At 39.2% G+C, this 23,529-nt stretch overlaps 2 protein-coding genes across 2 annotated transcripts in view; both read left to right on the forward strand.

Annotated features, from left to right (window-relative positions):
• Window positions 1–14,235, forward strand: part of SNX6 (sorting nexin 6) — a 29,318-nt gene extending 15,083 nt beyond the window's left edge. The window contains exons 9-14 of the mRNA XM_033062511.1: window positions 1,067–1,142; window positions 3,019–3,058; window positions 4,182–4,268; window positions 5,166–5,325; window positions 6,363–6,448; window positions 12,410–14,235. Coding sequence (XP_032918402.1) covers window positions 1,067–1,142; window positions 3,019–3,058; window positions 4,182–4,268; window positions 5,166–5,325; window positions 6,363–6,448; window positions 12,410–12,463 — 503 coding nt within the window. The 3' untranslated portion in view covers window positions 12,464–14,235. The remainder of the gene's footprint in view (window positions 1–1,066; window positions 1,143–3,018; window positions 3,059–4,181; window positions 4,269–5,165; window positions 5,326–6,362; window positions 6,449–12,409) is intronic.
• Window positions 14,236–14,464: 229 nt separating this feature from the next.
• LOC116998157 (E2F associated phosphoprotein) lies at window positions 14,465–18,846 on the forward strand. Its single transcript, XM_033063605.2, has 6 exons — window positions 14,465–14,585; window positions 15,066–15,247; window positions 15,919–16,017; window positions 16,352–16,475; window positions 17,306–17,425; window positions 18,216–18,846. Exons 1-6 carry the CDS (start codon window positions 14,512–14,514, stop codon window positions 18,484–18,486), a joined length of 870 nt encoding a protein of 289 aa, XP_032919496.1. The 5' UTR covers window positions 14,465–14,511; the 3' UTR covers window positions 18,487–18,846.
• Window positions 18,847–23,529: the final 4,683 nt, after the last annotated feature.

Here is a 23,529-nt window from a genome sequence, read left to right on the forward strand (position 1 = left end):
GAATTGGGACAAATGGCACCTTTTGAAATTCTGGCTAGGGGATTAGAGCAATTACCTGGGAAACCTGTTCTGGAAATGGGCAATCTAGTTTATGGATAACATGATCAACAGAGAGTTGCAGGTCTTGCGAAGACACTGACTTGCTATTTCCAGTAGAAAATCCATTTTGATGTTGAAATGGGAAGAATAGAAGGGGAGATTAATTGCTTCCTAATATCCTTCTTCACTGTAACCAACTGCATTGATGACATATGGAGTAATGAATTACGTGGAAGTTGACCCGCTCAATCTGTTAAGGTTGTGCTATTAAGAAAAAATAATACTGCTTAAAGGCATATAAACTTCAGAACTAACAAACAAATGTATTTTCCTATTCATTGCTTGGATCTGTTAGTTTTCATCCATTGAGTTAATACTTAAAGCTTTTTAAAACAGCTCTGTGTGCCAAGATGTATTTTTTATGTTGATTATATAGCAATACCTCTCTAGTCAAATTATGCAGCTTTCTTACAAATGCTGCTTCTAATTTCATTGTTTAAAGTGATTTAACACTAATGCTACTTCAACCAGTGACTGCTTGTTGAAGAGGTAAGGGTTTCCTAAAAATAGGGATGTGCTAGAAAATAGGTTGTGCTTGATTTTTGGTAGTTTGGAGTTTATAGTCAATTAGCTGTGCTCAAGCACAGACTTTTTGTTACTGTTAAACTCTGATTTTATTTTTTCCAAATAGTTTTAAAATGAAATTTAAATTCAGACTTCAACCATTAAGTTTGTACATCTTCCACCAAAATAAAACCTAAAAAAATTGCACAATAAATTCACCTAGCAGGTTCTAATTGCTTAAAATACTCCTAGGAAAATATCAGACTGCACAATTTGGTGAAAGCACTGTTTTTATTGTGTGAAGTTATCCTTCTTATTAAGTGATGTGATCACAATTTTATTTCTACTTTTGTGTTAAAACATGTCCTTTTAGAAAAATACCTATTTTTGAAGAAAGGAATTTCAAAATTTTCAGAAAGATGAGGAATGAAGTGGTAAAACAAGTGCTTGTTTGTTTTTCTAGATGTGGCGGATGACTATAATAGAATTGGTTCTTCATTATATGCGTTAGGAACACAGGACTCCACAGATATCTGCAAGTAAGATATTGTTCATAACCTACGGCGTAATTTGCTGTGTAGCAGTCTTAATGGTGACCTGCTGAGATTGGTAGCTCTTCTTAGAAGAAAACTACAATTTATTACACCTGTATCACATTAAGATATTCTCATTTCTAGCATTTAATTTCTTTAGCAGGCTGCGTTTAACACCTTTAATAGTTGTCTGTGAAAAAATACTAATTTCTACAGTCTGTCAAAAATTGCACAGTTGAGATGGAGAAATCCTTGTCAAATAGGGAAAAAACCACAATTCCTTCACCATTTAAAAAAATGTTACAAATGCTTTGACATATGCAGCAAGCACAGGTCTCAGTCTGAGTACAGTAATTTCAGGATTACAAGCCGCACTGATTATAAGCTGCATGTCTGGGTGTCGGCAACATTTCTTTTTTTGTCCATAAATAAGCCGCACCGGATTATTAGCCGCACTTTCGTACACGGTGAGGATCCCTGTGCAACTTTCACAAAGTTGCCAATTAGTAGCAGAATTGCAGGATTTAGTGGCTCGGCTCGGGGTGGGCTCGGCCCGCTTGGGGCTGCCGATGGGGCTGAGTGAGCCAGCTCAGTGCTGCCACTTGGTGGGGCCGCTCAGGGCCGGCCGCTGCTGCCGGGCTCACTCGCCCCCGTCTGCACTGCCGGCGTTGGGCGGGCTGGCCCTAGGCTGGCCCTGGCCTGGCACTGCCGGTCCCGCTGCTGCCGTGTTTGCTCCCCCCGGCCCGGCACTGCCCGCCCGGCCCCCGCCGCGTTTGATCCCCCCGGCCTAGTGCTGCCCCGCCGGGGCCAAGTGGGCTCGGCTTGGCTTGGGGCTGCTGCTGGCTCGCATTTCCAGTTGGCAAATTTCAGAATTTTTTATCACATATTAGCCACTCTGTATTACAAGCCGCACTCTGGGTTCGGACCAAAACTTCAGTCAAAATGGTGCGGCTTATAGTCGTGAAATTACTGTATATAGATTTTTGAGTGTACCATCTTGAAAAATAGTTCTGCTGTTCTGGTGAGTTGACTGCCCTTAGGAAAAAAAAGGAATCTACAGAGATCCCCAAAACTTCAGAAGGGTGTCTCTACATACAGATGTTTGTCCTTTAATCTTTTCAGTGATTTGCTTGAAGTCTGGTGTATCTGAAAATAAAACTTAACTAGCTTAAAGATGTGTCAGTGCTTGTCAACATGCACACAGTTAGTTAGTGTGATGTTGGTGTCAGTGTGACAACAGGTAGGACATGAATATGAAAGTTAACGTTCTAATTTACCTGAATTGCAGTGATATGCTTCCAAATGTGGTGATAACTTATATACCAGATGCTTTGATGATAGCATTGATACTTGTAGTCTGTTAGAGTGTGTCAGAAATCACATCTGTCTTCTGTCAAATTAGTATAATTTGACTGTAATTCAGTCTGCTGTAGGACTGAAACCTTGTATTGTCTCCTGCAGTGGAAATGTTGCACAGCGTCCCTGAATTCCAAGCAGGACATACGTTGTGTTTACTGTGTGAAGAAAAGTACATTCAAATTTGTGTAAGGGACACTTGATAATAGTGTAAGACCATTGACCACGGTGCTGGTGTTTGGGGTTTAATTCAAAGAAGTGTAAAGAATCCTTGAGGAGCTGAGCAATTATTCTTTACTTTTAAATATCCTTTTGTTATGCTTTGTTTGTCCTTTGCTTTTTTTACATTGCACAGTTCCCACAGGTTCGAAGTTTCAACCTAGTGTGTTCTCTGAGTTTTGTGAATTATAATTGTAAGCAATGCCTTTGCAGTCTTTATTGCCAGACATAGACTATAGTGTGAGTTCTAGAAAGTAATTTGTCTGTTCAAAACAATGTTGTAATATGAGCTGTTTCCTTTGCACAGGTTTTTTCTGAAGGTGTCAGAGTTGTTTGACAAAACAAGGGTATGTACTATGAAACAGACATCATGTGTCAACAGGGCATTAATGCGTGGATGAATAGGGTGCTTCTAGCTGGAGTGTTTAAGCAATGTGTAGTATGGAATGAGAAAGCGTAAGATTTCAGTCATGTGTTTTGCAAAATGAACCCTGGGACTCTTCAGTTGACTAAACATTTCTAGGCAGTCTTTTGTAATACCCTTGTAAAGCTGCTGTTCCTCTAAAATGCAAAGGCATCTTCCACATGGAAGAAATCACAGAACTTCTTATGGATAAAAGAAATTAAGAAAGTGAATCCTTAATTTAAAAAAATGGTGGTCATGCTGCTTTTTTTCTGGAGCCAAGATCTGTTTCTGCAATTATTTGACTCAAAAGTAATGTTGCTTATGGTTGTAACAAGTTTTTCAGATATCTTCTCTTTTGCCTTACTTGCTTGTTTTGGTAGAGGGAAAATGTATGCTATGTATCAGGAAAACTTCCAGCTGAAAAATGTGTGCATTTCCTAATCTGACAATTGTATCTGCATAAACACATACTTCAAAGAAAATTAACAGAATTACTTGCTTTGACTCAAAATGTTGCATTTCAGAAATTATTTTTTAAATTAGAGTTTAAAAAATGCACTTGCAGACTTTATTTCTAATCTGTTTCATATGCAAGCAAATTAGTTTATTGGTTTTTTAGACCATTTAGCACATGCAGTTACACAATTAGTCTGCAAAGGTGCCTTAAAAATTTGTTTTCATTTGATATCAACAACATAGTACTGCTTGTGCAACTCTTAATGTAAGTTTGTTTCTCTATTTTCTTTCTAGCATATGATAAATATAATTGCTATTGGGGAAAAAAACCAGTTTTTAATATAGAAATTGTCAATTACTACTTCCAGAGTAGCTTATTCCTTATATTTTAATACAAAATCGTAATACTGCTTCTCATTTTGCATCTTTAAGTATCCTATCATTAATGCCTGATCATAGTTTTTGAAAAAGACCATCTGTTATGTACTGTGTATTTTACATTGAGTTTGTATTATGTAAATGAATACCCAAAGTCTGGATGTTTGTAAGTTTATCCTTTTGCTCACTCTTTTTTTGTTTTGTGGTGGTGTTTTGTTTTGTTTTTCCAGAAAATAGAGGCTCGGGTATCTGCTGATGAAGATCTTAAACTTTCTGATCTTCTGAAATATTACCTTAGGGAATCTCAAGCTGCTAAGGTGAATTTATGGATTTTTGTTCAGTGAAATTGTGTTTTTTTAACGTACAAAAAAACAAAATAAGAGAGAAAGTGATATGGGATCATGAACTCACAATATAGATAGATTAAAATGCTGCCAGCTCTAGCCTGCAATTTTTGCCTTAGCTGTAAAACCTATCTTTGTTGAGTATAAGGAATAGCAAAGCAGTTGCTGATGTGGGACTGACTGTGTGGAACTGAGTGAGCCACTTAAGGCCATATCATGTGGTAACAAGAAACAGTGGAAGGGCTGTTTGTGTGTTTGCAGTGTGTTTGTGCTTGTAATTGCAAGCAATTCTGCTTTTTTTTTTAATATTAAAATAGGATATTCCGTACAATCTGCTAGTGCTGATACAAAAACACATGAGCTATATTTGATATTTTGTGCTTGCAGAAAATTTCATTCTTACTTTTGTTTGATATAAGATTATTAAATAACATCACAGAATGAGCAAGCATTTGACAGAAAATGTCTGTAGTTAGAAGATCACTGTTTCACAAAAAAATATTACTGCTGTTTCTTGGGGTCTGTGTGTATTTCAAATACAGAATCTAAGTGTTGTTTGTTTCTAATCTAAGAAGCTGTGAAATTTCCCATGGTTTGCCTTCTTTGGTTTTTTGGAGTTTGATCTAAGCCATCTATTGCTAACCTCTGCCAGACAAGACAGAGACCAAACAGTATTATGGTGTGGATCTGATCTAGTATGGATATTCCTGTGACTTACAGGAGGAAGTAAAGTGAATGCAAATAATTTAGTAAGAACTGAAATACTGCAAGAAGGACTAAAATTAATGTGATTTTTTAAATTACTTGGAATACAATTAAATCCTTGGGTAGACTCTTCTAAACTCCATACAACGTTTGTTTTTTTAATAGGATCTCCTATATAGAAGATCTAGGTCACTAGTGGATTATGAAAATGCTAATAAGGCATTGGATAAAGCAAGAGCAAAAAATAAAGATGTGCTGCAAGCTGAAACTACTCAGCAAATATGCTGTCAGAAATTTGAGAAAATTTCTGAATCAGCAAAACAAGGTATTTGGGTGGTCTTTGACCCTATGTTACTTCTTGAAAACTAACATATTTTAGTATGTTATTAATGAGAATTAATGTAATTAATGAGAATAGATTTTTGTACTGTTTCCTAAGCAGGAATATTGTATTTTAATTATTATTTATTTGTTTTAGAAAGTTCAATTTTTTTTCTTCTCATAGCTCTGATAGGTAGAGCAAAGTCCAGGTGCAAATTACTTGTTAAGCTTTTTTTTTTCACACACATAAACTAGAATACAAAATGATAACTGTTAGCAGTAATAGCAAACAAGTATTTTAGTGTTGTTAAAAAACCCCTTTTGATTTTATGATTCCTTCTGTGAAGGCACCACTCTGTCATAGATATGATACTACATTAGAGAAGGGAGAAATAATAAAACGAGATTTCACAAAATTAGAGTTAATAGAGAAAAGGAACCTTATTTATGTGTTACTTTTCTTCTGGAAACTTACTGTCTTTTCTAGGTTAATACTTCAGTTAGTTAGTAGGTATCTGACTCATCATTTGTAGCAGATCTGTTCAAGGTTTAAACACTGTGCCCTCCTGTTTTTATCATTGAAGAGTTGTTTGAGCCTGTAAATCTGGTTAATGATTCCTACAAATGAGACAATGGAGCATGAGTGATCCTGTTAGCCACAAAGGTATATGCAGAAGGCATACTGTCATTCATCCTAATTTTAGCTTAATATATTCCCTGAAGACTTTCCAGTATCAGCCTTGAAAGAACAGTGCAGATGGAATAAGAGAAATAAATGTTAAAAGCATCCACTTGGCAGTCTTTTTTCGAAAGAGCTTTGTGTCCACAAAAGGTTATCTACAGGTGAGGAACTGCAGTGATGGTTTATTTCTTCCAACTGAGTCATAGTATTTTTGAGCCCAGACTGTGCTGAGATTAAATGTGAGGTTTTTCTTTTTTCCTTCTCTTACCCTTTACCCCTTCCATCCTGAAGGAGTGTCTATTAATAGCTGAGGTCACTAGCAGGGATACTGTTAATGAGTCCATTTTTATTTTCTGTAGAACTGATAGACTTTAAGACAAGAAGAGTTGCAGCATTCAGAAAAAATCTGGTGGAACTAGCAGAACTGGAATTAAAGCATGCTAAGGTAACTGCGATCCTTTTTGGCCTATATTTCAAGTGATTTTGAATATTATATGCTTGATTAGCCAAAATGGCTACAGTTGTTGTATGATACACACTTCCTGTTCAGGAAGGTGAATTTTAAACATTATCCAGAAAGATGAACTTTCTTTAATAATAGAGAAAATGAAGCATAGATGAAGTATCTCTGAGAGACTGGTATGCTTGAGGTGCCTTTGGAAAACTCATATCCCAGAAGACAGTTTTGCCTTCAGTTTTATGTTTATTTGACTGTTTGATATTTACAGTTGCAGAATTGGAAAACTTACCTATTTTTAAAACTTCATCTCATCATTTCACTATGCGATAGGAAGCAGTGTCTCCTGTTAGCCAGATTTTGGGACGTGATGTATAGGGTATTAAACATGAGGTCACACTGGCCTGTCTGGTATGATGAGTATGCTTTTTGAACCTTTTTGCCTTTAAACTCTAAACCATTAATAGAAGAGGCATGTTGCAGATAGCCTTTTCAAGAAAATAATTTTTGTGGGAAAAGAACTTCAAGAGGCCTGTATTGTCCTTAAATTTCACAACGTGCTTGATTTCATGGATGACTACAACAGCCTCTTACTTGAACAGTCTTATACTTGGAGGCAGCTTTCTTTTAAAAGTCAGTTCTTTAGCATTTCTCTTCAAATCTGAAACTGCATCTGTTGAAAGGACTTGTTAAGAGGTGTGTTGCTGCTTTACCCTCTTTTCAGTAGTGTTGATGGTGTCATTCTTCATTCTGCTAAATCCATTGCTTGTAAAACCAATGCACTGTAAAAAGGGTTGTTTGGGGGGACTTCTTTAGAGAAGATCTTTGTAGGTATAAGTTCAGCTTAATGAGATATGTATTGCTGGTAAAGCAATCAGTAATGTGTGGAACACATGACTCCTTTTTCAGATGAACAGTACTTTAAATAGTCCGATGTTATTTGCAACAGTTTTTATTGATTTGCCATATGGTGCTTTAGTAAGGGAATGCTTCTGTCCTGCTTCAATCATTGACTCCTCATCATCTCTTGTAACTGTCTCTTGCTGAACTCTCTGCATGCCTTGAAGTGGAATGCGTAGACAATGTCTCTGTCTTCTAAATTATCCTTAAAGAATCACTTGCAAGTCTATGCAAACTATGCAAGTCACAATGTTGGAGTAATATTCTCTTGAATCTTGACAGCTAATAACTATGGAATGCAGGGGGAAGATGCTTTATTTCTGTGACTTTCAACTTCATATGTGCTTCCTATGTCCTCAGTATGCCTGGAAGTGCTTGAAGATTTTTAGCTTTAGTTTGTTGCCACAGCTTGTGTCTAACACGGATTTCTTTGAATAGTCTGTCTGTGATATACCTTGTCTTTCTAGGTTAGTTCCATAAAAGGAAGAAAGAAGATATTAAAAGATTTGTTTCTTGGGGTTTTTTAATGTGATATTGTGCCCTGATGTGGGAAGAGCAATGTTAGAGGATTATGACTGAAATGCAAATCATGAACAATGCTCCCATTTCAAGGACTAGGTAGCCCTGGTTTTGCCTGGGCTAAGTTGGGCTGTTTCTAGACATCCAATTTCTCTTGAAGTACAGCCAGAAGAGGACCAGTAGAAGCATAAAAGAAAGCAATGTTTTTCAGGTAGGCAGTCAATTAATTAAGTCAGATTAAAAGCCCCCTGCTCCTAGATTCTTGGCACTTGGCCTGATGCTGGCAGTCTCTGTGCTTTTGCACTTACTGAATGCAGGCATGTGAAGTTTTAGTAGCAACAAAGTGGCAACTGCTTGGTCAATCCATCGGGGAGAACAGCACTGATAAACTTTGCAACATGACCTGTTACCCAAGGCTAAGTGTTTGCCTCCACCAAAAATCTAAGTAGGGAAGAGGTCTGGGGACAATGGATACCTACTGCCACAGCCTTTTGCTGGAAATCTTCTATTATGGGTTTTCTTTTTCAGTAGTGAGTGCCTCCAGACTAGATGCCATGCAGATGCATCTGCTTCTGAATCAGTCTAGCCATGTGTCTTCTGGACTCGGAGCTGCCTCGCACAAAAACATGGAGGTGAAATTCGATGCAGCAGTGGGTGCTGAACTCACCTGAGAGGCTCTTTTGGAGGAGTACAGACACAATGAAGGCTGCTGCTTGACTTGCTGTTAGAGTTACTTGCTCTGTGGAAAGAAAAACACAAATCTCAAAATACAGAGGTTGCTGCACTGAAGAAGTCAGAGTGACCAAAGAATCAAGAGAAGGTTCTGAGGCACAGCTTGCATTTTGTGAGCTATACCTGCCTGTAGCTCTAAAAGACTTGAGGGCCATAGGGAAATAAACTCAGAAATCACAGACACTGTATATACAAATTCTAAGTAAACCCTCTCTGCCCAGTTATATTCATACTACTTTCCTGTAACATACTTCTTGGAAGTATTGTTAATATCCTCTTATCCTTTTGAGTTGCAACTCAAGATTTTTGAAAAAGCTAAAAATCAGACTGTGGGTTGAGTTTGCTTTAAGTTGATGAAAGGGCAGTCTGCTGCCAGGAAGGATGATGATGCATGACTCTTCCTTTCCCTTATGTTGGCACAATTATGTGTGCAGCTGCATAGTAAGAAGGCGCTGAAAGTTGCTCTGGGTTTTCCTAAGCTTTACTTTGTCTTGTTTTTACAACATCCCTTGTATCAAAACACACAGTTTTTTGGCTGGGAGGGTCTGGCAATAAAAGAGAGCTGCCTCCTTAGCAGCAGCATGTACCCTAGATTTATTTAGAGTAGCTGCCAAACTGAAGCTTTAGATTATCATTGGTCAGTGACCTACTCTGAACATATTGATGTTTCTTTTTCTGTGGCCATTCTGGCTGATTATCCCCCTAGGTAATGCTTCTGTTTTGCTAGCTCTGTGTTTCCTCATGACTTAATGCAACTGTAGCTAATGTAAGATCTGAGTAAGTGTTTGGCCTTTTTGGTGCAAAAGCTGCATTTGGTGTACCGTTCAATATTTTAAATGGTCGGATTTTGAGGTATTCCTGTGTTGGACTTCATGTTCAGGAAGGGAGGTTTGACAGCTGGGGAAACTACTAAGGTTATAATCATATACTTAGAGCATTGATAGCCTTGGCTGTACATTTAGAGTCTTTTGACATTGTAACTAAGACAGCCACTTCCTTCACGTAAATAAATAGAAACATATATTTTCCACAAATATTAATACATGCACTTCTTGCCTCTCTGGGTTTTTTGGAAAGAGAATTTCTTGTGTTACTAGCAACAGATATCTGTTTGGAACCAACAGAAGGAAGTAAGCAAAATGCAGTGCTAAGGGATTTGCTGAAATGTTTTGTCAGTAATTCTTTCTTTCCTGAAAAGGATGTTTCTGTCACTGTGGTTCTGCCAGTAATTTTAATATCTACAGCTTAGGAGTGTGAGCTGGCAAGAAACACTTTTTGGAATCTGAATGCTTTTTTAAGCTGTGCTGATGTAAGTCAAGTATGTCAGATACTGCAGCCACAAGGAGTAATGGCTCACAGCTTCTATTGTCCTTGATTTATTATAATTTAAATAAGGTAGTTCTTGTGAACTTTGTAAATTTGATCTAATGAAAATGAATTATGTGCCTATTTGTAAAATTTTAGTAGACTGGCTGGTTTAGTCTGGAAATGACTGAAGTGTAAAGGATGTTGTGATGGTTTAACCTCAGCTGGCAGCTAAAACTCAGTAAAGTGAGAAAACTTGTGGGTTGAGTAAAAAGACAGTTTAACAGGGAAAGCAAAAGCCGTGCACACAAGCAAAGCTGAACAAGGACTATATTCAGTGCTTCCCATGGGCAGGCAGATGTTCAGCCATCTCCAGGAGAGGAGGGCCCCATCATGTGTGGCAGTGACTTGAGAAGACAACAGTCTGAATGTCCCTCTCTTCCTTCTTATTTCCCCCACCTTCTATCCTGAGCATGATGTCACATGGTCTGGAATATCCCTCTGGTCACTTGGGGTGAGCTGTCCTAGCTGTGTCCCCTCCCAACTCCCATGCACCCCCAGCCACTTTACCAGTGTGCCAGTACAAGAAGCAGAAAAGGCTGAGTGAGAGCTCTTCAATAATGAGAGCTTTTCAATAATGATGGCATCTCTGTTGTTATCAATACCATTTTCAATACCAAATCCAAAACACATCTCCATATTAGCCACTGAGAAGAAAATTAACTCTACCCCAGCCAAAACCAGCATGGATATCTTGGAACTTTTTTTTTATTTTTTCAAGAGTGCTACATGATGGTCTGTAAATTACAAATATACTTCATGCTTCCATAATAAGATGGCCAAAAGATTATTGTCACACTTTAGTTATAGATAATGTGTGCAGTTCGTAAGTGTACTTCAAATTGAATTCCATTTGAAGACTAAAGGCTTCAGATTGAAGTATTCCTTTCATTAGTTCATTACAGTCAAAAATCAGCTTTTCAGTTACAGAGCCCTTAAATTTATGAATCCTGTACACCACAAAAATGGGCCACCAAGTTCCCATGTATCTTGCTTATATAGAACTTGTTCATGTCACCGAATTTACAAGCCTTCTAAAAAATTGCTTGTGACTGTCCTCTGCCAGTAGAGACATAAAGAGACAAAAAAGCTGTTGAAGCTGTATCTGAAATTGCTGCCTTCTGTATAAGACTGAGGAGGATTTAGTAGGCATAACTGGGAATCTGCTTTCAAGCCTTTAAATCAGTTAAGTGCTTAATCTGGATTATAAGAACCTGAAGGCATAGAATTATGATTGACCTTTTGGGTCTTGCTTATCTATCACAAGTCACTTGGAGTGCTTTTAACTGAAAAAGTAATTATATATTCTTAAGGACTTCTGTGGACTGTTTATGAAAAGCATGCAAATCACACATACTTACATATTTTTGTGTGTCTGAAATTTTCTTTATATGTTTCTTTTTTGATACAAAATTTTTTTAGGAGTCAGCAGTTTCTTCCATGTTCTTAACTGGGAATTCAGACTGCTTAGTTCCTGCCTTTTATCTGAATCTGATAGGAATTACTCTCAACAGCCCAATATTTTTTTCTTACATAGAGATTTCAGATTTGGGAACAAATGTAGTACAGGTATTTAATAGTGAATAGCTCATAGTTGAAAGTGATGTAAGCATAAATGAATGCTGCATTTATGAATACTGTGTTGTTTTGGTCAGGTGTTTTTTCCTGCAAAGTAAATTCTGGCTTGTCAATCACATTTGCTTAATTCATAAGGGTATCAGTTCTCTAAATTCATTCAGATACCTGAAAATCAGTTTGCATATTTTTATGGAAGAGCCAGAATGCTTTAAGTAAGATTAAAAACTGTGTTCAGAAAGAAGGCCAGATCTTGGCTTAGGGTTGAGTTAATGTTCTGATAATCACTTCTGTAGCTCCAGCTGTAATGGATAAATTGAAGTTGATAGCTAAATCACCTGGCTAAGCATGTAAATCAGTCTGCTGTCGTCTACCAAGACCTCCTCCTTGAACAAAGCTGTCAGCTTGAATGGCCTCTATAAACAAGGAGATCCCAAGTGCTATGAATTGTTTACTATTTGTTGATGAATACAGTATTCAGCGTAACACATGAATATTTACGCTTTGGGAATCTCATTCCAGAGACAGCAATGGTCCTGCTATATAAAATATTTTAAACTTTGCAACTGTGAATTTCATTGCTGAAAGAGTGCTCTGTAGTTTTTGTAGCCAGGCTAGACCTCTAGGAAGAAACATGAAAGGGTATTAAGTGCTTGTTTTGGAATCTTAAATTGGCTCTGTTTATTTCCATGACACTATATTCTTACTTTTAATACAAAAGTAACACATATTTTTCTGTAAGTTTTAAAACCTGTCTATTCTTCTTTAGTGGTGTCATTGCTATTTAAAAAGCATTGTTCTGTCACAGGCTTAAAAGAAAGAAGACAAATGTGGTGATATTTTTCTTTATTTTTACAGGGTAACTTACAGCTTCTGCAGAGCTGCCTGGCAGTGTTAAATGGTGACACATAAGCTACGTTCCGTCCTCCCACTAACAAGGGCTGCCCTCCTCTGGATTTTGTTTTCGTGACTTTAAATAGGCATTTACAGTTCCCTGGAGAACACATTTGACAAAGTGCACATAAACAAGCTTCTTCTTCAAAAGAATTAAACACCTGAAAGTAGCTCCAGACGATACGAACAGCATACTTGTTACACATACATATTCATGTTTATTTAATCATTATACGCTTTCATTGTTCAGAAACCAAATGCTCGGGTTTTGTGAAAATAGCCAATATAATAATGTTCATGTTATGAATACTATGATACGGCTTCAATCTTATTTACCTTTGTAAGTAATTTCTGAAGATCACCATTTGAAGCACATTGTTCAAATGGGCTAAATATTACCATTAGATATTTGAATATTGTTACTATAATGGCATTGTATACACTTAGTTTTTTTTTCCATGTACTTATATCAAAAAACTTATCTTTTTTTCAATTGTGAACATTTCTTAGAAATTTTGGAGAACTTTGTGTAACCTTTATAACTATGATTTAAAAAGAAAAGCAGATGCATTAGTATGTTTGCCTTAACTTGTAGACTAATCCAATTATTGTAAAATAAACCATGAAATCAGTGATTTTTCTAAAATGATGCAGACACTGTATCATCTATAAGCTTAGTATTTTCTAGTAAATTAGATTAATTTGGTTTTTTTTCTCTATTCATCGTGTAAAAACCATTGACTAAGTATTGGATTGGTCTGACACTACTCGCCCACTACTTTTTCACTCGCATTCTCAGGTTTTATCTGTTTGTCTGTGACTTTCCTATCCAGTGTACTTAAATTGTTTTGAGCTTGGTGGCTGACTCTGCAATTTCTTTGGCAGAAATGTGTTTGAGAGAACTTCCTGGATTTCTTCTGACAAAGGGGAAATAAAGTAGCAGAAGGGAGTTCAGAAGGTACATAAAATATTAGTGAAAAGTAATACTGCCCCACTGTGATCCAGATAAAATGTTTTGCTTCAGGAAAAAAGTGAAGGTATCCCCTATAAAGAAATGTGTGAAAACAATCTCATTCTGCTAACTGGAAATAAGACTTAGAGCTATAAATCCAATATTGTTAGTTGTATTGAATGGTCTCCCTTCCTTGAACTATGACCCTTTTCCAAGAGGTGCTGCTATGTGATGTAATTTCAGATGTCATAAGATTAGGCTTTACTTGATGAACTGCTCTTCACAGTGGGATTGCTGCTTTATAAGCAATATATGCTGTCTGTAGGCCTTCAGTGGAGCATCGAGGTTTGGGTGAATGGTATGGTTGGAAATGCAGATCAGTAAGTCAATGTCTGTGTGATTACAGATGCCCTGTACTGCCATACAGAGGCGTGTGGTTTGTTTTTCTCAGATAGGGTGAATTGCACAGTGTAGTAAACTTACCCTGCTGCCTTGCACATCAAAACGTTGCAAAGGCAGAGAAGTTTGCATTGTGCTTTGATTCACGTACCCATCAGCTCAGGCTTTGATGACCAGTGTCCAGTGGGTTTTGGCAATTTACCTAGTACAGAGAGTATTCCCAGCAATGCCTACTACACTAATACTGTGCTGTTCATCTTCTAGATATAACAGGTATAATTCCTAAGGAACTCATCTATAAATAGACTACAAGAGACAACGCTGACAATGTAAATATCATTAACAATATTGTAAATATTTTAAGTAGGATGTGGGAACAGTTTTTAGGTTAGTCCTCGCTGTAGAGTGTTACTAGCTCATTAAATTTTTTCCAAGCCTCTTGGTATTGGGTGTGTCTCTTAAAGCTCCAAGTCTGGCTCGGTAACTCTTGAAAAAAGTGTTTAAAACGTGACCCGAGGAGTTGCAGCGCCAAGGAGCAAAGGGAAAGGACTCGCCTGCGCGGTGCTCGCAGCTCCGGCTCGGGCCGTGGCGGCGGGCGCGCCTTTCCCCGGCGGGCGGGGCCGGGCGGGCGGGGCGCGGCCGCCGGAAGCCGCCGGAGCGCCCGGAAGGGGCCGGGCCGGGCCTGGCTGCGGCAGGGGGCGGGAGCGGCGCCGCCATGAGCTGCCTGCGGGAGGAGGATGATCCGTACGTGGTGGAGGAGCCCAGCGACGATGAGCGAGCGCTCAGCAGGTGCCTGGAGCTGCCGGCCGGGGGATGGGCTCGGGCCCCGGTCCCCGCCTGGCATGTTCTGGCCCGGGCGCGCAGCGACGCCGGCGGTGCCAAGCCCTGAGCGCCGGGGCTCTCGCACGGCGCTGGGTGCCGACCCCGGGCTGGCTGCGGAGTGCAGGAGGATCGGCCTCACATCAGCCACGGCGATTTCCTTGAAACCGGCGTACTTACATTTCTGAGCCACAGCTCCCTGCGCGGAGCGAGAGCTGCAGGGGCATTGTGGCAAGGCCGCACGCAGTCGGCTGAGGCTCTTCTGCGTTTAAACGAGAGTTTTAATACCCCATAGCCAATAAAATGTTTTAATATGTACATTTTCCGTAAACATAGGAGTAAGTGCTTTCCAGTGCGCCCGCGCAATTCAGATGTTCGTTCTCCAAGTGCTTATGTCCACGTGTCTGCCTGTTTTTAATAATTAAGTGTGTACCACTTACATGTTTGTAGCTCAGAGGATGAGGTGGATGTGCTCCTACACGGCACTCCTGACCAGAAGCGGAAGCTGATACGGGAGTGCCTGACTGGCGAGAGCGAGTCTTCCAGTGATGATGAGTTCCAAAAGGAGATGGAAGCAGAACTGAACACCACCATGAAGACTATGGAAGGCACATGGAAATCACCCGAAATGGGTAAATCACGCTTAACGTCTGCTTGCATATGAAGTAGTGAATTATGTGTTAGTAGCCAAATCATCTTTACGTTTTGGTTATATAATTAAGATTATGTAGCAGTATTTGCATCACCCCATCCATACAGCACAGAATAGGAATTTTGGTGCAGAGTGGTTGTGACTGCTTGGCAGTTCATCAAGGTGTTTTTTGAACTTCTGTGGCCCTGAAATTTTGGGGGACTTCTTTTAGTGAATTTTACTGTAATCAAAGTTTGTGAAACAATGTGCCACACCTGTATTACTTTCACATGACTAAAGATGTCATGTGAGTATTATGTAGGGCAGAGACAGACATGTTTGACGTGGTGTCCTCTGTATCTAAAGGGAGTGTTGAGAGAAACTTTCCTTCAGATGCTATCTGAGGTTCATCTTCGAGGGAGAAGGAGCAGTTGTGCTCTGAGAATGCCTGTAAATGAAGTAACACAAGTGATGTGAATGGTAAGGGTGTAGGAATAAACTGGGAGAGCTGTTACCTCACACCCAGGTAGAACAGAGCACTTTGGACAGAGTAACTTGAAAGTAAAGGTTTGTTCTGGGCTATGTACTTTTTGTTTGTTTGTTTGTTTGTTTGTTCTGGGCTATATAGACCTTTTAGTGAGGTGTTCTTACCACTTCTAATTTCACTTGTAGGTACTTCCTCAAGTACTGGGCTGACTGGATCTGCCAGCACTTCAAAATACTATGATGATATTTACTTTGATTCTGATTCAGAGGATGAAGATAAAATAGGTAAATGACAAAGGCAAGAGGAGGGTATCTTTATAGTACCACTTACTGTCTCAGATCCTGTAAAATCCTCTTCAGAGGGTCAAGAGGCTGTTTTTGAAGGTAGCATTTTTGAGGGGAATTACCAGCTTGCATTATCTCTGTGTAGTTCTTGCAGTTTTATGATGTATCCCAATGTAATGTTTTGGGAGGAGAGATGCACTTGGAGGAGAGATGAGCCAGGCGTTTGAGTTTCAGTTTAGATTTATAGCAAGCATGGTGAATGAAAATTGGAAATTGTATATATTGATAATTTGTGTTTGATGTATGTAACATGTTCTTGCACAAATTTTTCCAGATACACAGGATGTCCGGAAAAGCAGAAAACATCAGCAGCGTCGGATTCTCTCCAATGATGAGCTCCTGTATGACCCAGAAGAAGACAGTAGGGACCAAGAGTGGGTAGATTCACAGAGGAGGGGGTAAGCAACCATAAATACTTGAACTGTAGGATCCTTAACATCAACTGAAAATTTTAAATTAAAATGGTAAATGTGGAGAAGAAGCCAATGCTGTCAAATCCGTGCAATGAAGCTAATTTTTGTATATAAACTTAAAGCATAAGAAACAAGCCTGTAAAATGTTTTAGGTGTATGTAATGGAAGTTGAGTCTTCAAAGCTACACAAAACTTTAACATTTTTAAAATTGAGATTTCCGAATTCTCTAAGCCCGTTTTGTCTGTAGATCTCATCTAAACAACCATGCCGTGAATTAAAAAATTGCAAGATTATTTGATTGCTGATGAATATTTGTTCCTGAGAAATACTGTATTTCTGGTTTTGGAAAACTTTGAATTTAGCAGGCAAAAAAAATGTTCAGAGAAAACAGGAGCAATACAAAGCTGCTTTAATGAGGGTTTTTTGAAGGCTGAAGTAGAAAAATTGTTGTTGCAGCAGAAGCAAAATTTTCCACTTAAATCTGTTGAACAAGATAATAAATGTTGCCTGCAGAGATTGCACTTGAGATACCTGCTTTGTCAGAGGAGAGGGTTATTAGGTAAAAATTCTCATGCTAGATGTATTTGGCTCACCAAATGAAAATACTCTGTAAATCTTAAGATACTGGTATGCGTTTTCCCCTCACCTTCTCATTTATGTTCTTTGAGTTAATGAAAAAGGTGTCCAGAAGAAGCCAAGTATTATTTGGTGTATTTTAATGCAAAGAAAGGTTTGACATTGAATTAATATGACAAACAGCAAGGGCATGTAATTGCACTTTTTGTCTCTGCCTCCTCCTCTCTCGAATTGGTAGGTACCGTAACCAGAGAAGAGCACCACAACAGCGGCAGGCAAAACCTGCCCCTGTTCCAAATAGTGATGCTGTTCTGAACTGCCCTGCTTGCATGACAACATTATGCCTGGACTGCCAGAGGTGAGAACAGTGAACAATAAGGGGTCTCTCTTATTTTGGTTAGTAGTATTGTCAGTATATTCTGTTTAATCTATGGATTTTTATCAACTGTTTTGCAAGGTGACCCTAATAAGAGAAGGCAGGTAGATGTTAGTCAGATTTAGGGTTATATGCTGATTTGTAAGAATGATGATCAGTTTAACCTGCAGTGTGGACATGTGGAAGAATAGGGTAGAATGTTAGCATAGTGAGAAAGTAAATGGAAAAAAAATAATCTTGGAGACGCAACAGGCATTTCAGGCAGATTGGGGATTTTAGAGATACCTATCTATATATGTTTTGCTTTGATGTTTAGAGTCATAAAACTATTCCAGATTATTTTTGTCTAAAAATGCCTTGTTAAAGGAGGATAAAGCAAAATAAAGATAATGTATTCTTACTTGGTTTGAGTCTTAGCAGTTACAGTTTGAGTATAGTTATATTTAAAAGTGCCAGGAAGGTATTCACGTGGGAATCCACAGTGCGTTTTGCAACTCTTCAGTATCTGTAGAGTGCATTGCAGGCCTAGTTAGTGCTGCTAACCCATACTAAGGAAAGGAAAATGCCTTTTAAAAACAACAGATGGCTGCAATTCTATGTTTTTATTATTTTTGTAGCTGTGAGTTCTGTTTATAAAATTCCTATTTATTTGGCTTCCAGCCCTGTGGCATGTTACTTCCTATCTTTAATCCCACTTTCAGTGATAGTAACAGATTTCTTGGAAGCAGAGCTGTATGAATGGTATGACTTGCATTTCTCCCCTTCTCCATAGACATGAATCTTACAAAACACAGTACAGAGCAATGTTTGTGATGAACTGTGTTGTTAACAAAGAGGAAATACTGAAATACAGAAAGAAGGCAAAAAGAAGAAGTAAGAAAATGAAGCACAGCAAAGAAATTGGCTCTATACAATCAAATCAAGAAGAAGAAGAAGAAGAAATATATCATCCAGTATTATGTAATGAATGCTCAACTGAAGTAGCAGTAATGGATAAAGATGAAGTTTTTCACTTCTTCAATGTTCTGGCCAGCCACTCCTAATGTGCAAATGCAGGGGGGAAAAATCCTGTGCTGTTTTTAAGAGCGTGGGAAGTGTTAGAAATGTTAGCACACTCTCCTTTTTTAAAATGTGGTCTTAGAAATGTACATTTTCATCTGAGAACTTTATAATGGTTGGACTTTTTGCAAAGTTTATAAAAGGCATACAGTTAACTGCGTGTGTATGAGAGCAATATTCTTTCCCACCATCAGGCGGTTGTATTATTGGGGATTGAATATTTTGTAAATACGATGTAAGATCTGTATATTATGATCATTCCCTGTATATATACTATCCATTCATTATCTCAGTGTTATCTCATATTAGAACAGCTTCTTGGAATAAATACTTTATAGTAAGTGTTTTTTCATAGCTGCATTGGTTATATTTATTGCAAGGCATAAACAATGTTTATCAAACATCAGAATGTTTGATGTCATTAGGCTGTTCCTGGTAGATTTGCACATGTGGTCTGTGTTGCGGTTTTACCCCAGCTGGCAACTAGACCACACAACTGCTTCCTCACCTCCCCCACTCCCTCCCCCAGTGGGGAGGAAAATTTGGATCTGAAACCCATGGCAAAAGGAGCCCACACTAGAGCAGGTGTTTTGATAGACCTTGTGACCCTATGGCAGACCCATGTTGGAGCAGGCTGTGCCTGAAGGACTGCACTCTGGAAAAATGACCCACATAGGAACAGTTTGGAAAGAACTGTTACCTGTGGGATGGACTCGTGGTGGAGAAGTTAGTGGAGTACTGTCTCCTGTGGGAGGTACCCCACACTGGAGCAGGGGAAGGACTTCTGGAGCAGTGGCAGGAGCAGTGGGTGATGAACTGACCATAACCCCTGTTCCCTGTTCCCCTGCACGTCTGGTGGGGGAGGAAGTAGAGCCCAAGAAGGAGGGAGAGTTAGGGGAAAGTGTTTTTAAGATTTATCGTACTTCTCATTATCCTGCTCTGATTTTGTAAGTAATAAATTCAGTTAATATCCACAAGTTCAGTGTGTTTTGCCCATGATGGTATTCGGTGAGTGAGCTCTCCCAATACTTAACTCATGGACCTTTTTCTGTGTTTCCCCTGTCCTTTTGCAGAAGGGAGTGACAGAGCAGCTTTGGTGGGTACCTGGTGTCCAGCCAGGGTCAACCCACCACAAGAACACAACTGCTCACCACCTGCTTGTCCTTGAACTGTGATCATCTGCCTTCCAGGTACCTCACCCAGTTTAGATACTGGGCATGATATTCTAAGGTATGGAATATCACTTCGGCCAATTCAGTCACTTGTCCTGGCCATACTCTCCCAGTTTTTTGTGGGGTTCCTCACTGGCTGAGCTTGAGACACTGAAAAGTCCTTGACTTATCCTAAGTACCACTTAGTGTTTTGCCAGTGAGTAGGGTCAGAGACAGACACAGACACCAACTTAAGAACAGTGTAATTTACTATAATGCAAAACTGCAAAGAATCACAAAAGGATAGGCTATACAATGCAAATAATCCTTATCAAAGAATTACAAAAGGATAAGGTAAGCAATGAACCTAACTGTTACTATGAAAGAATGCCTATAGTGATTAAGAAAGATACATCACCTAGTTACCCTAATAGTTGACCGTCATCCAAGTCCCCAGAGCATCACCTGGTGAGGAAGCTGTCACAGCAAAGGACTGGAGAACACAACTCCAGTGAGTGTGTCAGAACAGTAACAGAACTCCAGTGGTGTGTCCACCTTGCAGGCCATGAGGCTCCCTTGACTTTGTCGTGACAACAGCACAGATTTTATACTGTTAAACAAACAAGCTGATATAATTTCTACTTTCATTCTTCTATTGGCTTTTCCTCCCTCCAGGAGGAACCAAAGGGAGTTGTCTTTTATCCTATACCCCCCTAATAAGGCCTTACTGGGTTTCTAGATATGGAAAGGTAAATACATGTTTTGCCAATAAATGAATACATGTAACAATACTTCATTAATGAGTGAATATATACATAACATTTGGTTGGAATGTTCATCTAGAGGTTAACTTGGGCTCAGGGCCTGGTTTTTGGGCCTTAGTACTTAGCAACAATGAAAACATCAGGGTGTTTGTGAGAATATTATTCTCAGACTTAACCCAAGCTACTGACAAGAATATGAACTCCATCCCAGCCAAAACCAGGATTCTCTAATAAAGAAGAAATTGTTATGATATTTGGATTTTTGGTTCATTAAGATCTGAAAAAAATTGAAACTTCTTTATCCAGAGTGGAAGATGAGCTTATATTGATTTTGCTGGCATGGACTGTTCTGCCACTGATCATCTAAATCAACATGCCTAGTAATGCCTAGAATGCAGCTAAATGTTAGTATGTATATGAAGAAAATACTAACTTCATTGTCCTTTTTCCTTATGATGATACATTTTAAGAAGAAATTTGTAATCAGATCTATTACCATAGAATCAGTTTGTATGTTTTTTCTGTTTCTTTAATACATTTACAGCTTCTTTATGGAAGCACAAAGAGCTTCTTCTACTTGGTATTTATGTCTATGAAGCCAGGGTATTGTTAATGCTGGATCCTTCCATCTTTCATACAGATATGTGCCCAAGAGGCAAACTCTTGCTTTTTATTTGTAATTAACATCTCATAGCCTCATATTTTTTAACTGTACCTTGAACGAGGGTGTCTGGCAAAAAAAAAAATCTTTGTGTTTTTTCTTGTAATAGTACTAGGAATAATTAGTTGTATGTGCTTTAAGGAAGTGTCATAAATATTTGAATTTAGGAGATAGAGACCTGAATAACATCTTTTGTGCCTTAGATTATAATAAAATCTTGTAACTCTTTGGTTACCTTTTGTAGTCCCTGGTGTGGTATTTTACTGATCCACACTTACTCATTCTATGCTGTTACATGAGATTAAGAAGAAATAAATATGCTGGTTCATTTGGGATTACATAAGAAAAAACACTGAATTACTATTTTCAAATCAGCAGAAACTTAACCTCTGCTTCATAAAGTAGAGAACTGTTGATGCAGCTCTGAACATGTGGTTGGTCAGTACAATGAGCCTTTCTCTGCATGTGCAACCTAAGAACAAAATGGAGCTCTACTGGTTCTGAGGCCTGGGGTATATGTGAGACAAGATTTCAATCTGATCTTTGCTACCTGCATTCAGACTCATTAGTGAAGTATCTAACTTGCAGTATCAGATAGGTGTGGAGTCACGTGAAGTGGGATAAATTGTTACTGTGTGCCATGCGCCAGGAAAGTTTGGATGTATGAAGAGCTGTTTCTTGGTAGAAGTGTGGAGGAACACATGTAATAGGGAATATGGTCTGTGCTCTAGAGCATGCTGGCCTCGATTTACCTCTCTTCGCATTCCAGATGAAACACAAAGGCTCTCTAGTATCAGGTTAAGGATGTTTGCATTGACCTGCTGGAAACATGAGCACGTGAGAATGCAGTTCAAGGGCTCAAGTGTCGAGGCAGGTGGTATCAGTAAAAATAGTTACATGATGACAGTCCCTAAGCAGGGGTAGAATAGAGCTGGTGAAGGAAGGGAAACTATACAGAGGAATAATGTCAATTTCTATAAGGGGCTAACTAGCAAAAAAACTTGCATGAGTATGCACCATACCAAAAAGGTGTAAGGGGCCACCTACCTGGTGAGTTAGGGCAAATGTAGGAGATTTTGAAGCTGGCATGCCTCTAGGCATTACCTTTCCTCTCATCCCACGTCCTTTCTTGCTGCTGCGTTTTGCTTGCTTTACCACTTGAATTGCAGAATGTATTGCTAGGAATCACTGGAGCAGAGAGCACTGGACCTATTTACTCCACGTTGCTACTGTTCTTGCAGCTTTGAATGGGAGTAATGCTTTAGTTGTGCTGAATACCTCACTTGCCCTTGAACTTTGAATATGTTTATACAGAAAGGTACCTGTCATGATTACCACTGTTTACTCAAGCAGCAATACCAACACAGCGCTCCTCCAGCAGCAACTGCAACAAGCAGCAGACTTGGATAGTGGCAATAGCTCCCACAGGCAGTTATGTTGGGGTATTAACTGTGTGAATGCCTTAATTTCTCCTTGTGTTCAAATAAATCAGCATAGATAAGGTGTGTCTAAATGTCTTCAAGGTGAATCAAACCCCATTTCAAAATCCTGGTTTTTTTCTGATCCTGTAGTTTTATTTTACAGCTGTATGAGTAACTCAAACGTGCATTCTCCTGTGGTTGTATTTCCTTATTTTTCATTGTATAAATACACAGGTGAAGGTAGGGGTGAAATGGCTACGAGGACAGAATTACGTTGCTTAGTGACGTAATTGTGAATTGATTTACTAAGCAGACTAAGTATAGTGGGTCAATTCCAGTTTCTAATCTATGTTGTGCACACTTGGAATGTGTGGTCTGGACTACTGGCCTGGACCCAGTGCCTGGAAGTTGCAACACATGCTCTCCTTATTTAAGGTGTCTGATGATTGTGTACATCCCCGTCCAGCGGGCTTTCAACATGTGCCTTCTACAGTGCCAGCATGAACTGCCAAGGGCCTTCCTGATCACACAGTCCCAAAGCAGTCTGTGGGAATTTGCCTTAGGCCAAACGGCAGGGGTATCCACACCCTCTGGTTTCTGGCTCGAGTGCTTTAGGGTAGTGCAACGTTAGGAACAGTCACAGTAAACAGCTGATTCATCACCTCTTTGTGTTTCCTATTCATATGGATTAACCCCGACAGAGCTGGCCTATTTTAAGGTCGCATTTAATTGAGCCACGTTTTTAGTGGGCTTTACCCTCCGACAATTGAACCAAGCTAAAGACTCGTGCAGATAATTTTTAACAGGGCCCTTAGGCCCTGCCAAGCACAGGCTTTGGCTCTTCCGTGATTCCCAGAACGTTAATTCAGATTAAACAGGATGACAGAAAGTAGGTTGCAGCACCATCTCCTCGGTGTGACTCGAGCCGGGAGGTTACCAGCTTCAGGGTCAGGCGCATAGTTGAATCAGATCGGGCCCGATGTCGGCGTTCGGCGGGGAGAGCCGGGGCAGCCGTGTGTGCCCCACGTTC

Source organism: Catharus ustulatus, chromosome 6 (assembly GCF_009819885.2).
Source record: "Catharus ustulatus isolate bCatUst1 chromosome 6, bCatUst1.pri.v2, whole genome shotgun sequence".
Classification (NCBI taxonomy): Eukaryota; Metazoa; Chordata; class Aves; order Passeriformes; family Turdidae; genus Catharus; species Catharus ustulatus.

Excerpts from the sequence above, each read along its gene's own strand:
- LOC116998157 (XM_033063605.2), top strand. The coding sequence starts at position 14,512 with ATGAGCTGCCTGCGGGAGGAGGATGATCCGTACGTGGTGGAGGAGCCC. Across the intron at positions 14,586-15,065 it reads GATGAGCGAGCGCTCAGCAG|CTCAGAGGATGAGGTGGATG; the intron begins GTGCCTGGAGCT and ends ACATGTTTGTAG. Across the intron at positions 17,426-18,215 it reads TTATGCCTGGACTGCCAGAG|ACATGAATCTTACAAAACAC; the intron begins GTGAGAACAGTG and ends CCTTCTCCATAG.